At 46.9% G+C, this 22,205-nt stretch overlaps 1 protein-coding gene across 2 annotated transcripts; it reads right to left on the bottom strand.

Moving 5' to 3' along the window:
* Window positions 1-558: 558 nt before the first annotated feature.
* LOC149333399 (uncharacterized) lies at window positions 559-3,185 on the bottom strand. 2 transcript variants are annotated; one of them, XM_089556039.1, is made up of 3 exons: window positions 3,059-3,185; window positions 1,207-1,328; window positions 559-1,140 (listed from the first exon to the last, which is right to left on the bottom strand). In XM_089556039.1, exons 1-3 carry the CDS (start codon window positions 3,081-3,083, stop codon window positions 832-834), a joined length of 456 nt encoding a protein of 151 aa, XP_089412165.1. In that variant the 5' UTR covers window positions 3,084-3,185; the 3' UTR covers window positions 559-831. The 2 variants fall into 2 exon arrangements, with proteins under 2 accessions (XP_089412165.1, XP_089412167.1); XM_089556041.1 differs by lacking the exon at window positions 1,207-1,328.
* Window positions 3,186-22,205: the final 19,020 nt, after the last annotated feature.

The raw sequence follows: 22,205 nt of genomic DNA on the forward strand, positions 1-22,205 counted from the left end.
CTGGAACTTTGCGTCTAATTGGTAAAAAAAATGAAACTTAAACAATTAAATCTGCCCGCAACATTTCCTTTATTCACTAAAGAAGAAAACGCTGCCATAAACCTCATGAAAATCTAGCCATGTTTGCCACAGCTCGCGCAGATTCGTACTGAGTCATGGAGCGCTCGCACTTCCATGTCTACGATTATGAAGTTCGTGTTAAACGGCTTTTTCTTTCGCCTAGAGCTATCGCTACGGTCGTAGCAGCCAAGGGTGGCACACAAAACCTTACCGAATCTACTGATGGACGAGAACAGACACGTTGCGAGGCAGCGGAAAGCAAGAGGCGGTCTGGCAGTGGTTCGGCAGCATGGCCGGCTCACAACCGACGGCCACCGGATGTGACGTCGGTGCAAGCTATGTATTAATTTTATTTACACATTTCTGTCGGACTCTAATAACAGATGATAATGATGAAGAATCTTTATTTCCGCCAGAAGAAGACCTGTGCCCCTCCGGGTCCGCACGCAGGCGTCCGGGGAGGGGCAGCGTCGCAGCTGGAAGACTAGCAACGATATAGTCGCGCAGCTTCTGCTCCCAGGCAGGTAGCGTAAATAACAGATGTTCTCCGGTTGTGAAGGGTGTGACCGCGACATCATCATCAGCAGCAGCAGCATCGCCACCCGGCGATGCCTTGGGAGCCAGCCAGCGGCTTAGGGTTCGTCTGCGGTTGTGTGAAGCGCCACAAGGTGGAAAAAAGCCGCCGCGAGCTGCTGTCTTCCTCCATCCTCTGACAGAGCGAGGCCCTCTGCCGGCGGTACAGTTTGTTCGCGTGCCGCCGCGCTGCCGCATTCAGTCAGTTGTACGCTGTCCAGTCTTCTGGTCTGTCCGTCCGTCGTTCAGCTTGGTCTCGCCTGGCGCGCAGGTCGAGAAGCTTGTTATCGGGCGTGGGTTGGCCTGCCCGAACCGCGACATCATCATCATCAGCAGCAGCGCCACCCGGCGATGCAGTGTGGCGTTTTCCGCGCACAGGAGCCTCCCTCCTGAGGTCCGCCGCAGCCAGTGCAGCGCGCAGGCGCTCTGCAGGCCTCCGTGACGTGCCCGAAGCTCGCGCACCGGGTGCACTGCCGTTGTCTTCAGGCTCGAACCGCCAGACGGCTCCTGAAAAGAAAGAGAAACGTTCGCCATCGCATCCCTGGCTGCTGTAAAACTGTACTGGGCACGTACTTCGAAGTGAAGTTCAAGAGGCTCTGCCGGCTGTCTAGATAGGACTTTCGATAAGCAGAGCGCTCCCTCCATGGCATCTGCCTTCTTCCCCGATGCTGTACAAGGAAGGCGGGGGATTTCGGCTGAAAAAACATGCATGATAGGTGTAGTGCACATAGGCTCCCAGAGCTCAGTGTACTCTATTGCCGATAAAGGGTGCCTCCAAACTCATCGTTGAGGAGATTTCCCAACTTTGTCCACATCATTTTTTTTTTTGCCCTAAAGAAATCAAGTCAGAACTGAAACACGTACTGCAGCAAGTATTAAACAGGGGTCATATTTCCAAAAGCATGCTGGGATGAAATATGAAATGTACGCTCTTCGAGGAAAGTCGACAGCGTAATGCGGCGTTCTCGGACTTGCCAATGGCTCCCCTGGGCTGCCGGCACATGCCCGTCAAATACATCTGTCACGGAGGGTCGGAAGGCGAGACCGACAAAGGACGGAAGTGGTCCTTTGTCCATGGGGACATCCCCGAAGATTGTGCAAGTCCCGCGCCAGCCCGTCGTGATGCTTAGTACGCAGAAGAACCACAGAAGAACCGCCGAAGTCAAACCGCCACGCTGCACGATTTAGGCATGGGCTCTCAGAGGATTATCCCACAACTAAATCTTCGATGGAAACTGTAAAGCTGAGATCACCCAATACCTTCTGTCAACGAAAAGGCTTCGTCTTTGTTCAAAATTTTGCCCTCCTTATCCTTTCACGATCTTTCAGAAGAAACACTGTCGGAAAAGCTTGCCGTCTCGAAGTAGAGACTTCACTGGAATGTCCACAAATAATTCTGCGCCGCGTCATTCAAGCCACGTATTCGCAGCGTTGAGACATTTACGCTTCGCGATAGTCTGTGGCTTAACGGGTTTTCTCTCGACAGAAACAGCCTCGCACCTTAATGGCTCCGTCGCCCTACCATTGAAGCTCATCCCGCCGCCTAGGCACTCTGCCCTAACTCCGAAGTGACGGAATAGAGCTGACTTTACTGCTCCGTAGTCATCCATATCCTCATCGGACAGGCTCAGTAGGATGTTAGCAGGCTGAGGCGGCAAAAGGGACACTAGCATGTAGCTCCAAATGTCTTTGTCTAATTTAGACGATGCTTTCAAATTTGTCAAAAAAATCTGAATGTTTTCGCCTCTCTTGAACACTCGGAGCTGACATTGCGTCATACTCCAGATTCCCTCGCTAAAGCTCTGGTCGACTTTTGCCATTATGCGCTTGTGCTCTGCCTGTTGCGCCTTTTCGCACGGTTTATGACTACCTCCTTCTTGTGCATGTTCTTGGCACTCTTCTTTCTTACTCTCCGATTTTGTCGAAGTTACGCATCCTTCATTCTTGACTGTGCCACGTAACATCTCAACCCTAAGCTGCATTCTTTTCAACTCCCGCTCCTGTTTCTCTATTTCCCGCTTCTCTTGCTCTGCCTTTAGCCGTTGCTCTTAGACTCGTTTCCGCTCATTTGCCTCCCTCTTTCGCTTATCTTCTGCTTTCTTTAGCTCGGGTTTGAGGAGTTCTCAAGTAAACTCAATTCTTTCCTCATCAGCGGTTTCTAAGAGCGACTTACAAATATCGGCTTTCTCCATATCCTCCCGTACTACCGCACCCAACTCCTCGCACAGCGCTAGGAAATCTGACACCGGCCAAGTCACGAGATCCATACTTGCAGCTCCTAGCCCCGGCTATGCTGTTCAAACTGTTGTCGTGAGGTAAATACACACACTCCTCATCGAACAACTGCCCTCGATTCCCAGCAGTTCAAAGTTATAACCCAAACATTTGAAGCCTGGCAAATCTCAAGCAAAGTCCGAGCACTCACCCAAAGAAGCAGCACCACGAAGCATGGTCGATCCAACCGCTGCCAACCAGTTGTTGCGGACGAGGTTCGGGGTCGCAGCTCGACGAATCCACGGTCAGCACGACGCCCGTTCCCACCTCCAGGCCAGGGACAGGAGTGCCGCTGAGCGACGGAGTTAGAAGGTGGAAAAATACAAGTCAGGAACAGAAAGTGTGACTGCTTCGACCGCATTCGTCGTCGAGTTTTATAGCGTCCGTCTTCCCTAGTTACTCTAGGTTGATGACGTCCTCGCCAGGGTAGTAGTGGCCGGAAACTTTCCCTTGTGGGCACAAACTCACACTCTCGCACTTGTGGATGCGCCTCCATCACGTGTTGAGCCTGGGAGAGGAGGACGCCGTCGAGGAAAGTCCACAGCGTACAGTGTTCTAGAACACTGTACACGTAATCCCACAGGAGTCTTTTGGAAACGAAAACAACCGCACTTTTGGCCCGTTGTCATAGTTTCCTCTGCAGTTGGGCACGCAGCAGCGACCCATTGCTTCAGCAGCAGGTGCAGGACACGCAAAGATTTAGATATTACGAGGACAAGCAATTTCCTAGCCAGCACTCACGAACGCAACAGCAATAAAACGCAGCAGCGCGCGCTGACATGTCAGGCTACACGACTACGGAAGGGTGCAAGACTGGTTGAGGGAAGAAAGGAGACGTCTCAGTGTCGGAGGAATGCAGAGGGGTCAGCGGTCAAAGTGGCTGACGTCAGAGCGGGGGGGAAAAAAGCGCGCAGGCCAGTCATGTGGTGGGGGGGCCTCCCTTTGCTCTCGCCCGCGACCGACTATTGTCCTTGTCCCCTGCTGGAACCGGCTCTGCAGTGCGCTGCGAAGCGTCTTTCCCAGAATGGCACCATACAGCGTCCCATCGCCACCTTCGCTGGATACCGACATTGTCGAGTGGAAGAATTTAACCATTTCCTGTGGTGCTGCTGCTGCAAAAAAAAAAAACGTAGACATCTCGCGCGGGTAGTGACAGGTTCTCCTTGTCGGCCTCGGTCAACGACCAGTCTTCTAGCAATACCGTAATTCATTCGAAAAGCTTCCCTGGACACCGTGACCCCGCGACCTCGCGTGCGCGGTACGCAGCCCTGCCTCCGCTTCTCAGAACCTTCCATTCTTCTTACCCTTCTAACTGCAAGGTGGCCAAAACTGGTTGCTTTCCCCAACGTTGGTACTTGCTAGAACCGAAAATGCGTTTAGAGCCCCAACTAGCTTCTTTTTTTTTTTTCAGCGTTTGTACTATCGCCCCGTCCTTGTATTCCCTCCTGGATGGTCTAGACACAAAGCACTTCCTGCTGTTCATGCAAGACCCCCAGCGCACCATGGCCATATTCGCACTTCCAGATATGATACATGCTTTGGCCAGCTTAGAGCCCTGGGTGTTTGGTTTTGAGTAACACTGTATGGCGCGTAATGCATTCCCATCAGGCAGAATTGAAACATTAGAAAATTCATCGCAAGCTATTTCCTTGCATTCTCCAAGTAAACTCTTCTCTTCTGAAGTGACTAAAGGATAAAACAACTCAGTGTGTAAAAATGGTGAATGCAAAAATACACTACTTTTGCGCAAAATTCACAGGAAGTGCACTTAAATTGACACAAATGCATGGTCAATTAAGGAAAAAAAACAAGGGCAAAGGACGGAGACGCACAACAGGAACACAGGACGACGCTATTTTCTGTGTTCCTGCATTCTGTGTTCCCAGTTCAGCGTCCCCGTCCTTTGCGCTGGTTTTCTTCCTACAGTCGTGCACCAATTAACTCGCCCAGCTCTCCACTCTACTGGACCAATTAAGGCATCAAGCTGCACAGTGCATTCGTGTAAAATCTTAAGCTATATATTTTCGAATTATTTTTGCTGCAAAACAGGTGTAAGAGGTCAGCATACACGCCTTTCATTTACTTAGGAACAAAGCAGCGCAGTTAAGAAAACTACTCCCTTTTGCCAGTGAAAATTTTTAAAAATGCGGTGTTTTTTTCAGCACCAGTATAAAATCCTTACATGCTGACAGCATGTTCAAAATTTTGTTAATACACCATAATAATTATCTCATGAAGCCCCAGATCTTGTGGCCCAGGACGGGTGTGATGATTTATGGTAATATTTGAAGTGTATTTATGAATCAAGTTCTTAATACTCTAACGTTCTCGTAAGCAAATAAAACTGTCAATTTTGATAATGCATTTATGCAGCTAATACCATCAGAGAAGTGGTAAATAAACAAAATAGTAAATTTTTTGATAAAGACCTGTACGCTGCACTTGTGCAGCTCATTTATTTCATGCTGTCCCTTTTCTAAACGTGTCTTCTTTGATAGGCATGTTTCTGGCTCATTACATTCTTTGCTTCGGTTCACAGTTCTTCTTATAGCTACATTTCATCCACTTTTCTGCCATGATCTCAATTCAAACGTAATTTGTGTTTGGACATTTTGCTTTGTCCGTGTTCCTGTAATGTCCTAGAATATATTAATGATGTGGAGACCTGTTTCAAGATATTGTACTTATTTCAGTCTAACCTCCTCGATCACGATCACCTAAGCCTTGCCCTAGCTGTTGCCATACTTTTTTATAGAAGCACTTAAAAACAAAGCACCATGATCTATTTCAGTATTGTTTTATTTGCCGATTTAAATTTTTCGAACATAACATAGAATACCAACTCCCCTTTAATGTCCCCGTTCTCGTCTCAAAGTCGCGAATTTTTAGATGTATGCTCAGTATTCTCGTTAGTGCAGTTGTGCACACAGGCAACTAGAATAACAGCCAACGCGGCAAATACGCTAGATTTAATCCTCACAAATCGATCTGGCATAGTCTCACCTATTACATACCTGCCGGGCATCAGCGACCACTTGCTAATGCACTTGGACATTAATCTAGTCCCTCCGAACACTAGCAAAAATAAAAATAATAATATGAGACTACAGCAGAGAAAATTTTCAGGCATTAAATAATGAAATATTTTCTTTTATCGATGTTTTCCCATACCTTTGATGTCCGCAGCGTTCAAACCAACTGGAGCATGTTCACAGCTATAGTCACCCAACTCACAGAACAATACTCTCCTGAACGCACTGTTACCACCCACTCAATAGCTCCCTGGTATAATAATCGGATTAAACGTTTATCTAACAAAAAGAAAGCCTGTACCGCATAGCAAAGTTCTTGCTAACTAGTGAGCGATGGACTTCGTATTCGGCGGCTTCCAACACGTATGTTCAGGCGCTCAAAAGCGCTAAAAGCACTTCCACCCACATTTAACCATCAATGTGAAAAATTCTGGCGTGTCATTAATCCTTCCATCGACGATAGCTTTCCCTTATCTGACCTATTACGCGACCCCATTCCTTCCGACATTTGCGCCACGATTCTGAACTGCGCAATCACTGACAACTTTACAGCCATATCTGATGTAAAAATGCCTACAACTCACCACTTCAACTATGTTTTCATGCCACCTGTAACTGTTGCTACTGCTGGTGTCAATAAGCTTATTGATGGACTCAGTGTTCATTCCGCTCCGGGTTATGACTGCGTTAACCCAGAGTTCTTAAAAAACACTGCAGCTTATTCGTCTATTATATTAACCAAACTTCTCCAGCAATCACTTGACCAGTCAACACTGAGTGGAAGATCGGAAATGTGGTTACAGTCTTCATATGGGCAGCAAAGCATCCCCTAGTAATTTTCGTCCCATATCCCTTACCAGTACGTGTCCCAAAATGCTCAAACATATAATATTCACCAACCTTGTTAACTTCCTTTAATTGAATCCCTTTTTTTACGTCAGCGCAACATGGTTTTCGAAAACTTTACTCTTGCAAAACACAGTTAATATCGTTTACACATGCAATGCATCGTATTCTAGACCTATCATCGCTAGCTGACTATGTATTTCTAGATTTTTCAAAGGCTTTCGACAATGTATGTTAAAAACTTTTGCCTCACGAACTAAAACAACTGAATATTGACTGTAACTTTTGAAATGGATTGAATGTCTACTTAATCGCTTTCAATTTGTTTTTGCAAACGGTTATAATACCACTTTTAAAGAGCTTTCTTCTGGTGTTCCACAAGGTTCAGTTCTTCGACCCATACTGGTTATAATTTACATTATGATTACCCCTCTCTTGTGGATTCTCATATTCACCTATTCGCTGATGTTTGCGTCAATTTTAGAGAAATAACCAACGCTAACAACATTACATTACTTTAGTCACACCTCAACACAATAGGGGAACTGGTGCAAAGAATGGTGAATGCAGCTATATATGAACAAGTGCAAAGTCATGCGTGTATCTAGAAAAACTTCCGTCCCGCCTGACTACTACATCGATAACATTTCGTTAGAATCAGCCTCTTAATATAAATTCCTCGGCGTCCACATTACTTCTTGTCTTAACTTGTCTCTTCATACCGAGAATAAAATTGAAAATGCTAATCGCATCCTTTGCTACTTACGTTGCAACTTTTCTAACGTTCCTTCTAATTTGAAACTATTGCTTTATCAAACACTAATACGATCCAAACTCGAGTATGCAACATCTGTATGGCACCCTGCCCATGACAACTTAATTAATGATCTTGAGCTGGTGCAAAATAACTCTGCGCGTTTGATCCTTGTTAACTACAACCACACAGCGAGTATAACTACTATGAAGTCTAATATCTGCCTCCCGTCACTGACATCGCGTAGAAAAGTGTTTCGTATCGCCCTGTTCCACAAGCTGCACCATCATCCCGCTCTTCGTGATCACCTCATCCCCCAGCCAATTTCTGTATCCCGCCGCATTGATCATGATCACGAAGTCGGAATTGTGTCATGCAACACGAAATGCTTCTCGCAGTCATTCCTGCCGCGAACCTAATGCGACCAGAACCACCAGTGCTGCCGAGCTCGAGCGCCGCTTCTCCCCCAATTTGCAATAAAAAATTCCCTGAATTTCCCTAGATACGAAAAAGTTTTCAATCTACCCTATTACCAGACGTTGATAAGCAAATTAGCTGTAAGTTTGAAATGAAGGATCTAAAATGAAGAACTTCTAAATGAAGCTACAAGATAAACCGTATAACAATCTTTGAAAATTACAAATTAACGGCTCCATATCGTGTACGTATTTTTTTTTCACTGTACGCAAGATATTAGTATCGGTATGTGGAATTAACTGATTTTTTTTTCGCCACATTGTGTCGGTTTCGACTTCAGCCGAAGGATACCGCGTTCAAAATTACTGGAGGTCGCTTGAGGAATGTACGGAAACTGCAATATAAAAGCTGTTTGTCGATTTGCTGCAATTGCTCTGAGGGCCGCTGATGTAGCGGTTTGAGTCAATTAAAACAATGAAGCAGTGATTGTTACGGCTTTTGTACGCCTCATGTGACCTCAACTCACTTTGTTCGTCGTGGTGGAACTGAGAGTTGTGGTTTTGGGGCGTCTAACGTCCCAAAGCGACGCAGGGTATCAGGGAAGCCGTAGTTAAGGGCTCCGGAAATTTCGACCACCTGAGGCTCTTTAACGTGCACTGACGTCGCACAGCACACGGGCCTCTAGAATTTCGCCTCCATCGAAATTCGGCGAATTTTGCCGTCGCGCCATCGCCGCTTTCTTCCATGCTCTCTTCGCCATGTTGGCGCAGTCCGCTCACCATGCCGCTCCCGGTTCGCGCGCAAATTTCCCATCGCCACGGCCGGTCCTGAACACCTCAGCTTGCTGCTTGGTGTCTCCCCGCTCGGTGGCGATACAGCCTACAGTCCTTCTACGTGAATTTAACTGTTCCAAGCAAGAATAAATCTTTTTGCAAGTTGTAAATGCTTAGCGTCACCTAAAAGTATGAGTTGCAATTTGCGAATTTTTTTATGTTGTTGCTATGTTTCTTTTGCATTTTTGGAATGTAGTACTTCGTCTGGCCATTTTACGTTGCAGTCATTGGCGATTGCTTGCATGGAGGATGGGTTGCTTGCCACGCGCGCGAAGTGGACGCTCGCAACGTTTCTCCCGCGCACTACCTGCTCTTCTTTCGTGATATTCTCTCGTATTACCGAGACAAACGAAGGGAATACGCACCCCCTGCTCCGCCCCTCACCATAGCGCAGGCTGCACATTGGCGACAACTACAAACCCGGACTGCTCCATACCCAATACTGCTGCATGCCCGGCACCCAGACAGATTCCCGTCATCATGCAAACTTTGCGGCAAACCAGGAGACTTCTTACACGCCCTCATCACATGCCCCACCTTCCCTCATCCCCCATCACCAACCGCGGCAGAGTCTCACTGGGAGTCTCTCCTGAACAGATCGTCAGCTCAAGACCAGCGCCGGATCATCTCCAGCTCGCACAGAAGGATTGCGCTCCAGGGGCTATCCTTCGCGTTGTAAGGGTGCCTCCTCCTCACATTGAGGAGGCATCCAAGTGCCATGTAGGGGGCTTCGCCTCCACGATTTACATCATTGGCAATAAACGTTTCCACCACCACCTACGTGTTCATGCGTCAGCACATTGAGAGGCGCGCTGACCAGGCCGCGGGCCGACAGCGCGCCTTTCAATGTGGTGACGCATGAACACGCCGTGCGCGGGCCGCGGGCGAACGGACCGTCGTGTGAATCGCCATTTTAAGTACGTGCGCAGTCGCCTTCTTTGCGCGAGGAACGCGCCACGCGAAAGGGCAACGCGAAAATCGCGAGCCGGCCGCCCTAGAAGCTCGCCAGGAGCAGAACAGCTGTGAAAGAAAATACGAGCAGAATCGCTTTATTAAGGCGAAAGCCTTTAATGCCTCATACTGTCGTGAGCAGGGAATGCTAGCAAGTGTGTTCGAGTTCCAAAAAAAAAAAAACTATTGAGACTGGGAATCGAACCAGGGCGTTTGGCACTTCAAGGGTAGTCGCTGCCATTCCGCCACGAACACGGTTTGAGAATGAATAAAGGCACATGTAGTGAACGCACGGGTTTCGTGAGTCAAATAAAACAAATTAAAAAATTGCGAGTATGAAAATAAACAAAAATATAAAGAAATTAGATCATAAAACACGAAAAATATTAGAGAAAAGGCACGTCTAATGAACGCACGGGTTTCGTGAGTGAAATAAAACAAATAAAAAAATGCAAATATGAAAAGAAACAAAATAATAAAGAAATTAAACTATAAAACACGAAAAATATTAAAGAACACAGACCGCGTGGTCCAGAAGACGCGCAGAATCGGGGTTTTGCACTACAGAACCGCAGTTGCGAGACTAGTTGTGCCTCTCTCAATTCATCGAAAGTGTTGTGTAGTGCTAGGGCTAGGAGCTTTTCGGCTGAAGTGCTGTGAGGAAGGTGGAGTGCGGTTTTGTAGGCTTTGAGTAGAATCACGTCCGCCTGTTGTACCTCACTCTTGATGGGATTGTAGTAGGGGAGGCTGTATGTCACTCGGCTGACTACCAGGCTTCTGACCAGCTTGAGTGTGTCCTCCTCTCGCATGCCATGACGTTTGTGTGAGATGCGCTTGATCATGAGGGCCACTTGTAGAGTGGATGCTTTGAGTAGGGCGAGGGTGTCAGTGCAGCTTTGGTTTGACTGTATCCACATCCCCAAGATTCTGATGAGTGTTTTTTCCGGTATCGGCTTCCCCTCGAGGTGGACGTTCAACTTTAAGTCGTCGCTATATGACTGTGCGATTTTGTTTTCCTCTCCAACCTCTTAGGAGCTCTGATTTCTCGGTGGAGCATGCTAGCCTTCTTGCTCTGACGTAGTTCTCTACGCAGGTGGCTGCCTTTTGTAATTTCTCTTCTTTCTCTCCGAGCGAGCCTGTGTTGACCCAGATGGTGATGTCGTCGGCATACATGGCATGGTGTATGCCGTCGATGGCTTTTAACTGTTTTGCCAAGCCAATCATGGCTATGTTGAAAAGCGTAGGGGAGATGACCAATCCTTGAGGTGTTCCTTTAATTGGAGTAAGGAATTTGTCTGATCTGAGCTCCCCCAGGCCAATCGTTACCGTTCTGTTTGAGAGGAAGGCTTTGACGTAGCCGTAGATTCTCCTCCCTCAGTTCAGGTCGTTCATGCCCGTAAGGACAGCCTCGTGACTTACATGGTCATAAGCCCCCTTGATGTCCAATGCCATTATTATGTTTTCTCCGCTCTTGGGGACGTTCCCAAGTACTTCTTCTTTGATTTGAAGTAGTACATCTTGGGTCGATAGTTTCGCTCTGAAACCGAACATGCTGTGGGGATACAGTTCGTTGTCCTCCTTGTACTGTTGCAGTCTCAGCGTCACCACTCGCTCGTACAGTTTTCCTAGGCACGATGTGAGCGAGATCGGTCTGAGGTTCTCAATTTGTAGTTTCTTGCCCGGTTTAGGAATCATGACAACCTCCGCATGCTTCCACTCCTCGGGGACGGTCTCCGCTTCCCAGTGTTTGTTGAGAAAGGCGGCTAATTCTGCGACTAGCTCATCACTGAGGTTGCGGATGAGTGCGTTATTGATCTTGTCTGCACCCGCGGCCGTGTTTCTGGTTGTGTTTCGAATCGCTGCGTAGACCTCTTCTCGCGTGATGGGTCTGTCCAGGGTTTCGTTTTCGCTTCCCCGATAGCGCTCTGCGTAAGCTGCTGGGTGTGTGTCCCCGAAGCATTTAACGCGTACTTTTTCCAGGAGTGCTGAGTCTGGTCACTCGAACTGGTGGATTAACCGGTACATGGCTTTGTTGTTTTCTGCCTTGGTTTTTTTTTGGATCTATGAGAGCCTTGAGTATATACCACATCCTCGATGTGCTCAAAGTTCCGTTGAGGGAGTCACTCAATTGTTGCCAGTTTTGCCTTGCCAATTGCCCAACTGCGCAGACTACAACAGACCCCATCTGGCAGGGAGCTCCTAAAGAAACTGGGCCGCGCCGATCAAATTCAAGAGATACAGAAGACAGAAACAATTCCGGGCAAATATCGCAACACACTAAAAGTAACGCCCATACCCCGGAACATAGATCCCAACCTACACAAAGCACGTAGAAAGGCAAGGCCTCAATACCTACAAAAGACATTAGCACCTCAAGAAACGACGGTATACGCGGACGCAGCCACATACACCAGAACAGCGGGGCAGCACAATAGCAATGCGGTAACAACGGTGATTGACTCGACCCTACGCGAGATCACCAGCACATCACTACAAGACTGTACGATAGTCGAGGCTGAGGAAGCGGCCGTCGCTCTAGCGGCAGCGGAGGGCTATCGATCTAAACAGTCTCTAAAAATCCTTACAGACTCACAAACAGCATGCCGCAACTACCTACGCGGCAGAATAGGGCACAGAGCGCTCCGCATATTCCGCTCTGGGGGCCACATAACACAACGACAAACAAACGAAGAACCAATCAGGCATTATGGACGGCGGAGCACGCGGGAGTAACAGGGAACCAAGAGGCGGACAGGATAGCTCGAGGGTACACTTATTACCGAGCATCCAACGTAGGCGACCTAGAGGGGAACGAACCTGTACCCCAAGATTATTCGGCGGTACTAAATTATTACAAGGGCTGCAGAAAGCGGTATGCACCAGCGGACAACTCCCTTAGCAGAGAGGACTGTCGCGTGGAGGCAGCTACAGACGGGCTCCTACCCGAGCCTACACCTACTCAACAAAATGTATCCCACACAATACAATGACAAATGCCCTTGGTGCCAAGAAGCCCCCACGCTGTACCACATAACGTGGGCATGCCAGAGGATAAGCGTGGTACCAGTGATAACAAACCCGAGTGCGGAGCAATGGGAGGGAGTGCTCTGCAGCGATCGCCGGGTCGACCAAGAAGGTCTGATTCGGCGAGCACAACTGGCAGCAGCATCCAGCGGAGCCCTGGACTAAGAGCAACCGACCTTTGAGCAAGATGGACGAAGCCATCTCAAAACCGCCGAATACAATTGAATCCAGAGCTAATAAAGTTTTCACTCACTCAGTCACTCACTCACAACAGAACCGCAAGAAACCGCGGCGGCGGGGCGCGGAGGCAGGCCACGTGCGAAAAAAAAGAGGAGAAGGGGAAAAAAGAGAGGGAGGAGGGCGGCGCTAGAGGAGGGTTCTGGGCCGCCAACGAGGACTGAGCCTTCATACCAAAAGGCCTACTGGACCGAAATTTTTCAAACCGTAGAAAGGTGGTTTTTTCATAGTACACCCCCGTATTAAGCTACGCACAAAACATTACGCAAGCAGTTACGGTGAAAAAGGTACGCAAAAATCGGAGTTTTCAACACCGAAACTGGAAAAACGTTGCGTGGTGTTCGTCTCTCGTTTCTTGTGTCCTCGTCTTTTGCTGCGCTACAGTGTATTTGATGGAAAAACGGGCGCCATTGCCGCCCGCCGGAAGTGACGCATGTTTGAGACTGTAGTCCGGACGGGTTCGGAGCGTCCGCTCGTTTCGGCTCGAGCAAAGCGCTGGTAGCGGTAGCGCGTGCAGCACTTTGTGCGATAAATACTGGTTATATGTGAAAACACACATCTTAAAAGGGATGAAATGCCATAGAAAGTTTTAAACGTGTTTTATTTGCTGTAGTAGAGTAGAAAAGTCCTGGCTCAACCTCAGCGAAGATGATCGCGCCGCAATGCTAGTGAGCGCTGTTTGCCTGGCAGTATTCGATTACAGCTTGTGCAAAGCTCGGATATAGCCGAGGAAGGAAGCATATTCAAATGGAGGCCAAGTAGAAGTGCTTCTAATAAAGTCGGCTTTTTTGAGCAGGCACGCGCGTGCCAACAGTACATGTGCGCTCTGCTGTGCGTGCAATATGGTTGTTTTCTTGATAAAAAAAAATGACCTGCCTTCTCCTTTTCCTTCTCATTTTTCTCCCCCGTCGAAAGGTATTCTTGCCTCTGCACAGAAATTTGGAACAGGTGCTGTGAACGCCAGGTAAATCAATAAAAACAGATGTATGTGTAAAAAGTGGCGGTCGGTCTGTTGCACAGAGCTAGAAGCCGGACTCTGCAGCGTGCTCCGCACTTTCCTGCCGGGCGAGCAATTTCCGGTTATACCCGTTGTTGCATCCACTTGTTTTCAACTTGAAATCATGGTACATCGCCACACTTGTGCGTTTTGAGGAAGAAGACACTTTTGACATCGTTAAAATGACCTGCGCTAAGCATGCATGGGATGATGAGCCATCGGAAGGATCCAGGGTGCAAGAGAGCGGGAAAGACAAGGTTTCTGTGAACCTGCAATCATCAAAATTTCAGGTAAGCGTGAACAACCATTTACTGTTTTTCACTTATTGCTTTGTTGTTTACCTTTGTCAATGCTGTCGGCAGTTTTCGTTGATAGGGCTACAAATTAAGCTAAATGGTATCATAATGCATGATTTATTTGGAAGCTGGACTATGTGTAGTCGGAGAGTAATCTCTCATTTTTCAGTAGCGAATTTTTTATCTCCACCGAGTTGCGTTCCTGCCAGCGGTAGTTCAAGTGCATGACATGAATTGTGTAACGCAAAAAACATTAAGGACTAACCTCGCTAAGCACATTGCGGGGCTAGTTAGAGAGGTATTTTCTAAGTAACGAGACGTAGACAAGAATCTGTCATGGATTCTGTCATATGCACGTATCAGGAACTGAACCCTTTTCATTGTCGTAAGTAATAGTGCTAATTCTATTTTAACACGGGATCAGCATTGCGGCGTTCTGCGTACCTAATTATGTTACAATGACCCCATTACATTTGCCACAAGGCTTGCGCTCTACAGCTAAGCAGGAGCAGTGGAATGAAGAGCTGGTACGCGTTTTATTTCGGGTGGTTAGTGCGAACGAACGTGTTTCAGAAACAATTGGCGTATACCTGTTTCCGTTCGCGGTTGTGCCAGGCAACTTTAATGGTAAACCCCGAAAAAAAAAGCATGAGACTAAGCTTTTAATATCCCAGAATGCATTTTACGGTAGGGTGTCTCGAATTCAGTGCACAATTCTTCGACTTATGCTACTGTGGTCATGCGCACAAGTTCTGCGCAGATTTATATCATGATCGCTCTAAATTATCTCCCACGCAGCCTACGCAACGGCCCTGCCGACCAAGAAGGGGCGGGAGCTCTCCAAGAAACTGCTGTTGCTGGCCGTGGGCACTAAACTCAGCGCAATGAGGAGCGAGAAAGAAAAGCATCGACGATAAGAACTATACAGAACTGGTTTGGTTTATGGGGTTTAACGTCCCAAAGCGACTGAGGCTATGAGAGACGCCTATACAGAACTATGGAACCACAAGAGCATTAAATGGACCCCAATAAAATTTCCTGCGCAATCTCTGTGTGGTAATTGTGTTACTTTGGGGAGAGGTATATACCTATGCTATATGATTATCAGAAGCGTTAGAGCAGCATAAAATCGAGTGGTGTTTCAATTTAAAGCAGTACTTAGCGATATATTAGATGGCATTTTTTAACGTTTACAGATTTTTATTTTAAAAAGTGCGAGAGATATGTCGGCGTGGTCAGTGAAGGTTAACCGTACCGCAAGACGGGCATTATGTACGTAATAGAGCTCAATAATCCGAAAAATGTTTAATTATAGCTAACTAATCAGCTTTTATAATTTTGATTTTGGGGCGTAAGTCTGTATCGCGAAACTGAAGGCCGTCAGTAAAAAAAGATAACCTTAGCTTTTAAATGTTCATAATCGTTAATGTGGTTCCAAATACTGAACATACACACTTGCAAGCTCGGTGAATTGCCTTGTCCGCTTCGCATATTCATAAACGCGTCGCTGCGTGTCGTATCGTCGCCGAATTCAAAGAAACTTTTTCTGCATCATAAAATACACAAACGGCGTCCTTGTTTGATGCATAAAAAAAATGACCGACAGTTTTATGCATTTTCAATGCGGGTAAACCAACTCAGCGAGCTTTGAAATGCGTAAAATCTGGCGCTCGATATTTCAAACTGCTATACCGATTAAAAAAAAAAGTTATAAACTAGGCTCACCTTTTACGATGACGGCCTTTAATTTCGCAACATAATATTGCCCCTTAGAATCAAAATGAAGTGTTGATCAGTTAATGTTAGTTAATTAATCGTCTATTAAATCAGGTTTATCGCTTACATAATGTTAACCATCCTGTATAACCCCCCTACACAGCATCAACGTACCTCTCAAAGTTTTAAAATAAAAATCTACGTCAAAAATCCAAGCTGTATTACATATCTGAAGTAGTGGCGGTAAGGACGTACTGCACAGTCGCTTACGTCTGCATGTGGTGATAACGGCATATGTATGAGAGCATTCTGCAATGATTATGAATAATTTCATTACATCTTTTGTTTGGCCGCCCTCCTGACTCACTGTTCTAGACAGTGAGCTTTATCTATTGCACAATCACATTCTCAATGGCAATGCAGTTATTATTTTTGCGTTTTATCCCTCCGCAAATTCTATGGGAGGCCGCGCTGCAACACGTGCCCCCCCCCCCCCCCCCCCCTCCGCCCCAAAAGAAAAATTTCTGGCTACGCCACTGCCAGGGAGGCTTATAAACGCCGCCGTCAGAAAAAAAAACGTAGCCAAAAGTGGCGACGCGTACTGCAAGTCAAGATGGGTCACCGCAGTAATTGAAAGCGAAGGTCACTTCCCCCGCTTGCAGGACTTGAGATAAGCATTTTTCCCGGCTGCTACTAATTGTGACCAGGGCCGAGCAGTGGGAGACGGCACGAATACGACGCAGTACGAAGCAGCAACTGGAAGTAGCCGCCTGTCTCACACGGGTATTTCCGCTTTATAAACTTTTCCGCTGACGAGCACCAGCATAGGGCTACCTAAACCGGCAAGCAGCCAAGCGCCACTCTCGCGGGGGCCTGTGCTTGTTTCCGGCTTCAAAAATTGTCACGTGACGGCCTGTCCTCTAAATTTTCCTTCCTCCAAAGCTGCCGATAACGCCTGCCCAAAACCGAACGGATGGATGGATGGGTAAAGCCCCTCGATAATTTGAAAGTAGGGACACTCTCCTCCACTCCGGCGTTTTCCTCCTCGAATATCCTCGTCCGCCGGCTGCGCACACGGCACGCTTTTTTGGCCATCGCTCGCTCACCGTCCGGGCAGTTGGCTGACACATGCGCGCGCTCTTATGTTCTCGCTTTTTCCACGCTCTGTTATTGAATAAAAACACGAGAAAGACATGGGACACGCCTGACTACTACGAACCACATAAACTAGGGTCTCGTACGCGCAATGAAAGTGCCATTATGAGCGCTTGCGGCACGAACAAAACCACTTGCTGCATACATCTCACATTCTTTTTGACTTTTCAATACCGTCTGTCTCAACACGGCATAGTATATGAAGCATAATATTTACAATATATTTGAACATTCCTGAATATATTTAGCATACCAATGTTTAGTTAAATGTATATTCACTTCGAACGAACTAATTATCGCGGAAGTACAGTTTATGAAGTTGTTCACGAGTGGAGTTTCAGAAATTGGATGGTTGCTGGGAACAAACTGGGGCATTTGCTTCGATGGCCGTCCTAAAACTTTTCATTAAGGTTCAGTCTGAGTTTGGCACCGCGCAGTGCACATGCAACGGCTTAATCGTTTTGTAGTTAAGCATTTTCGCGGCGGCTTGAAAACGAATATGAACTTTTTCTATTAAGCATGAAACGACTTCAGCTCCCGCTGTCGGCGACCTTGAGATGATGTCGAGCCGAATTCGAGAGCCAAAGATCCGCGCACCGATTTTCCGTCATCAAAGGAAAGTGTCCGCACCCCAAAATTTGGCCCTCTCAAAAACCGAAATTTGACATCCGAATTTCATCAAAATCGGTGTCAAGCCTAATTTTAATACGACCAATTCAATGGTGAGCTCCAAAATTAGGTTGGCTATCCCCAAAATTTGTGTCTCTGGAACCCATAAATTTGATGTCGTCCATATTTGACCAACATTGGGGTCCAACCTAATTCGACTATGGGAAACTCACTGTTAGCTTCCAAATTTAGGTAGACCAACCCCAAAGTTTGGCACACTTGGGCATTGTCCGCCCACATTCTATTCCTTTTTAAATCCGCTTAAAGAGATGTTACGTTAGGAAAGAAAAAAACTGATAGCAACGACCGTGACAAAACCCAAGAGAAAGCTATAGTGTCTTAGCCACAGTCAAGGCTATCGTAAAGCAAGTGCCTGACTAATATAAGTCTTGAGTATAAATACAGTCACAATATGACACACAGTTTTTCAGATGCAATATTTATTACGGATGAGTCGGGTAGATTTACGCCGAAAATATACATGAAAACCACGAATAAGCCGGCTGTGGACATCTCTCACCCGTTAGGTGCAGTCCTCAAAACAAAACAGAAAACAAAAACATACTTAGGGAAATGAAACAGCTCAGATGTAGGCCTATAGTTTTGAGCGGATGATGTATTCAACAAAAGGCTTCGCGACCGTGCTCAACTAAAGCAAATGATCACAAACTGTAGCAATGAATATACAAAAATGGCATGCATATATTTACAGTACTTGAGTACATTCAGGCAAGAATGGAAAGCACTGAAGTGATTAAAAAATGAATTATGTGAATGCAATATGAGGTCTTTTCCGAGAATGTGGCATTGATAATCTCACCTGGTAGAAGCGTAACGGTTCAGCAAAACAACAAATACGCGTAGATCGTTAGACAAGTTGCATTCATAAAAAAAAATCTAGGTTAAATCTCGCTCGGGACATGCGCCGCATTACTGCGATGTGCACCATTACCAGAGGTTCGAAAAATTTACCGCACCGCGGATACCGCTGCACGCATACCAACACTTTTGCTTCCACACTTGCTAACACATGCATACACATTGTATGCATCAGCCGCCGCTATTATAGCACGTTGATCGGAACCATGAAGTGACAACAATAACACGCATACCGACGCAAAATGATAAGTGAATTAAGTGAGGTTGTTGGCTTTGTGATGCGCATGCATGCAGTTTCAATATACACAGTCGCTTGGAAGAAATGCACTGTTGCTCGCCGAGGTGGGCAGTCTTCAGGCCCATTCACACTTGCCCAAAAATCCGGCCAGCGAAGCGGATTTCCTCGCCGCAAGAACAAGGACCTGTTCTCACTTGTTCACGGGCGAGCGATGCGGATCCGCCGCACCGCTGCTGTTTCTCGCTTTTCCACACCGCGTCGCTGCTAGCGGCATACACAGATATAGTGAGAAAAGAGCATAAATTTACGCTGTCTACGTACCATAAGCGTATGCATGCTTACGTAGGTTAAACGCAGGCACATTCTCACTTTTAGTTCAGCGTATGCTAGCTCGGACGGAAAAATAAACTCAGCTATAGTGACGCCATCTGGTTGTCAGGGCGGGAACCATTACTGTCAACAAAGCGACTATGCTGTTAAGCCTAGAAGCGGTGGAATCGTCACTCTGAATAAAAAAAGAAAGCAAATTTATCACTTATACGTTTTCCTGGAGGCGAGGTGAGAGGAAGCGAAAGACCTGAGCCGCATTTCTGGCCAGTGAATGCACTGAAAAAGGCAGCAACAACGATAATTCAATCAGAAGCGGGGGGTCCGGCTTCGAAGGGCGCCGCCATGTTTGTCGCCGTGCGGCGGAAATGGGTCGAGCCCGATCGCCCTCGCCGCTTTCCGCGTCGCTCGGCGTCAAAATTGGCCGAATCCGCTTCGCACGCCGGATTTTTGGGCAAGTGTGAACGGATGTTGTGCAGCCGCTTTTTTCTTCTAATGCTGTCTTTCTTGCCGCTCGGAATCGCGAAAAGAACAAAGGCTTTTACACGCCGGCTTGTGCACTGATATGCGCAGCAACTCGGCATAGTGCTGCACTAAAAGAGCGCGAATAACGCGAAGTGCAAGCGCGCAATGCCAGGGAGCTCGGTCGTAGCAGCGGCGGCTGGCTAAAAAATGGCGCCGACGAAAAATGAAAACACAAAAAGAGCGAACTTTTCGCGCGCTTTCCCGGAGACCGCCCACGGAGCCAATCAACGTTGAGAAAAGCGCCGATGGGAGAGGTGAGAGAGGAGGATCGGCGGGGGTGCGCGGCACGGCAGCATAGTTCACAGAAAGACGCTACTTTCAAATTATCGAGGGGCTTTATGGATGGGTGGATAGGAGCGCCCCCTTTGAAACGGGGTGGTGCCATTGCCACTATGCTCCGCTTTTTTTTCTTTACTATTTTTTTTGTTTACTGTGTTGGCAATTCTCATTAAGATTCGCCATCATCTTTACCTAAGGTTTCCTACAATTCTAACCTTATGCCACATCTCTGCTTTCAGCCACCAATCCTCCAATCGCTTTTTAAGGCGGAAGCCTTTAATGCCTCATCGTTGTAAGCAGCAGTTGTCGACAGAAAATGTCACGCTTTTCAATTGGTCGAAACGGTCGTGACGTCACAGTGCGCGAATTTCAAACAGGGACAATTGTACTTTGCCTAGTAACCATGCAACCAATTGAAGGGATCGTATAGTGATGCTCCAAGTAAGTGGGACTGAGCTTAGTTAATTGCTTAATTACCGAACTAGCCTAATTAACTTTTCTAGTAAGGCCATATAAATAAATAAAACGGAGTAGGAAATTGGTCGAGCTCGGGAATCGAACCCCGGTTTTCGGCGTGTGAGACGAGCATGCTATCCACTGCGCAATGCCAGCTCGATGGTTTGGAATGAACAAAGGCGCGTCTAGTGAATACGGTGTCTTCGCTCACTCCCATCCTCTTCCCTTCCCTTCCGGAGAGGTTGTGTCCACCGAGATATGAGAGACAGATACATTTCCTTTCCTCAAAAACCAATTTACCGACGAGCGAGGCGTAGAACCGAATGGGCAATGGCGTTCTATGGACTCCCTGGCAGCTTTGCAAGATGCTGTCGCGTTCCACTCTTAGAGGCGAAGCTTAACATCTTAACCACACATCAGTGACCACACTTTAGGTAAAAAAAGTGCCCCCTGAATTTTGACGGGTGTTCACCGAGATATGTGAGACAGTTACTGCGTAATTTCCTTTCCTCAAATACCATTTTCATTTCCTTCATTACGGGCCCTCTTTGTCTTCTTTCACTCCCACTTCCTCCCTTCCTCTACAGTGCGGTTCAGGTGTCCACCGAGATGCGTGGTGTTCCGTGGACTCCCTGGCAGCACTACAACACGCTGTCGCGTTCCACTCCTAAAGGCGAAGCTTAAGCGTCAGTAATTAGCAGTTAATTAGTATTCAGGCATTAATCAGTAATTAAACATTAATTAGTGTTTTGTCATCACTTAGTAATTAGTACTCAATTATATGTGACTCCACCAGTGCCACAGAAGCAGCGAAAGTGGTTCGGAAAACGCTTTCGCCTCTACGCACTTTAGACAGTCAAAGTGCCCCCTGAATTTTTTTGCTAACTTCCACTGCAGATTTATTTACATGACCATTGTTATCTTTAAACCCTAGAGCCTCAGGAAGAGTGACTGTGTTGCATCACATGTCGAAATTAAAGCTTGGCTTATGACTTTTTCGAGAGTGTTCTAATAGTTGAACAGTTATTATATATGTTATCGCGGAGGTCTCCGTCTTAGCCGTACCGCTTTCTCAGCAATACATGTAGTGAGGCTAAGGGCAGGCGAACACCAAATGTTGTTTTTACTGTACGAGGGGGTACCCAAAAGAAACCGGACTTATTTTTGTTTGAACGTATTTGTTCACATTTTAAGCACAGACCTTCAATCTCCTTCAAAGTATTCCCCACTTGCAATGATACGCTTGTCGAATCTTTCATTCCATTTTTCAAAACATTGTTTAAATTCATCTTTTGTGATGCTTGACAGTGCCTCCGTCGTTTTTTTCTTCACCTCAGTAACATCAGCGAAACGCTTTCCATTCACCTATTTTTTCATTCTAGGAAACAAAGAAAGTAGCACGGGGCAAGGCCGGGAGAGTATGAGGGTTGAGGAATAGGGTTCATGCCATTTTTGGTCCAAAATTGTCGTAGAGACACGGCTGTGTGAGCAGGGGCATTGCCATGATGGAAAAACCAGTCACCCGACCGCCACAAATCTGGCCGCTTCCACCGCACACTGTTGCCCAATATTTTCAAAACATCCAAGTAGAAAGCCTGGCTAACTGTCTGACCCTGCGGAACAAATTCTCAATGGACGACTCCTCTCACGTCGAAAAAACAAATCAC

The sequence above is a fragment of the Amblyomma mixtum genome, chromosome 8 (assembly GCF_055824585.1).
Source record: "Amblyomma mixtum isolate Tamu chromosome 8, ASM5582458v1, whole genome shotgun sequence".
NCBI lineage: Eukaryota > Metazoa > Arthropoda > Arachnida > Ixodida > Ixodidae > Amblyomma > Amblyomma mixtum.

Excerpts from the sequence above, each read along its gene's own strand:
- LOC149333399 (XM_089556039.1), bottom strand. The coding sequence starts at position 3,083 with ATGCTTCGTGGTGCTGCTTCTTTGG. Across the intron at positions 1,329-3,058 it reads TCGTGGTGCTGCTTCTTTGG|CCGAAATCCCCCGCCTTCCT; the intron begins GTGAGTGCTCGG and ends ATGTTTTTTCAG. Across the intron at positions 1,141-1,206 it reads CTCTTGAACTTCACTTCGAA|GAGCCGTCTGGCGGTTCGAG; the intron begins GTACGTGCCCAG and ends CTTTCTTTTCAG.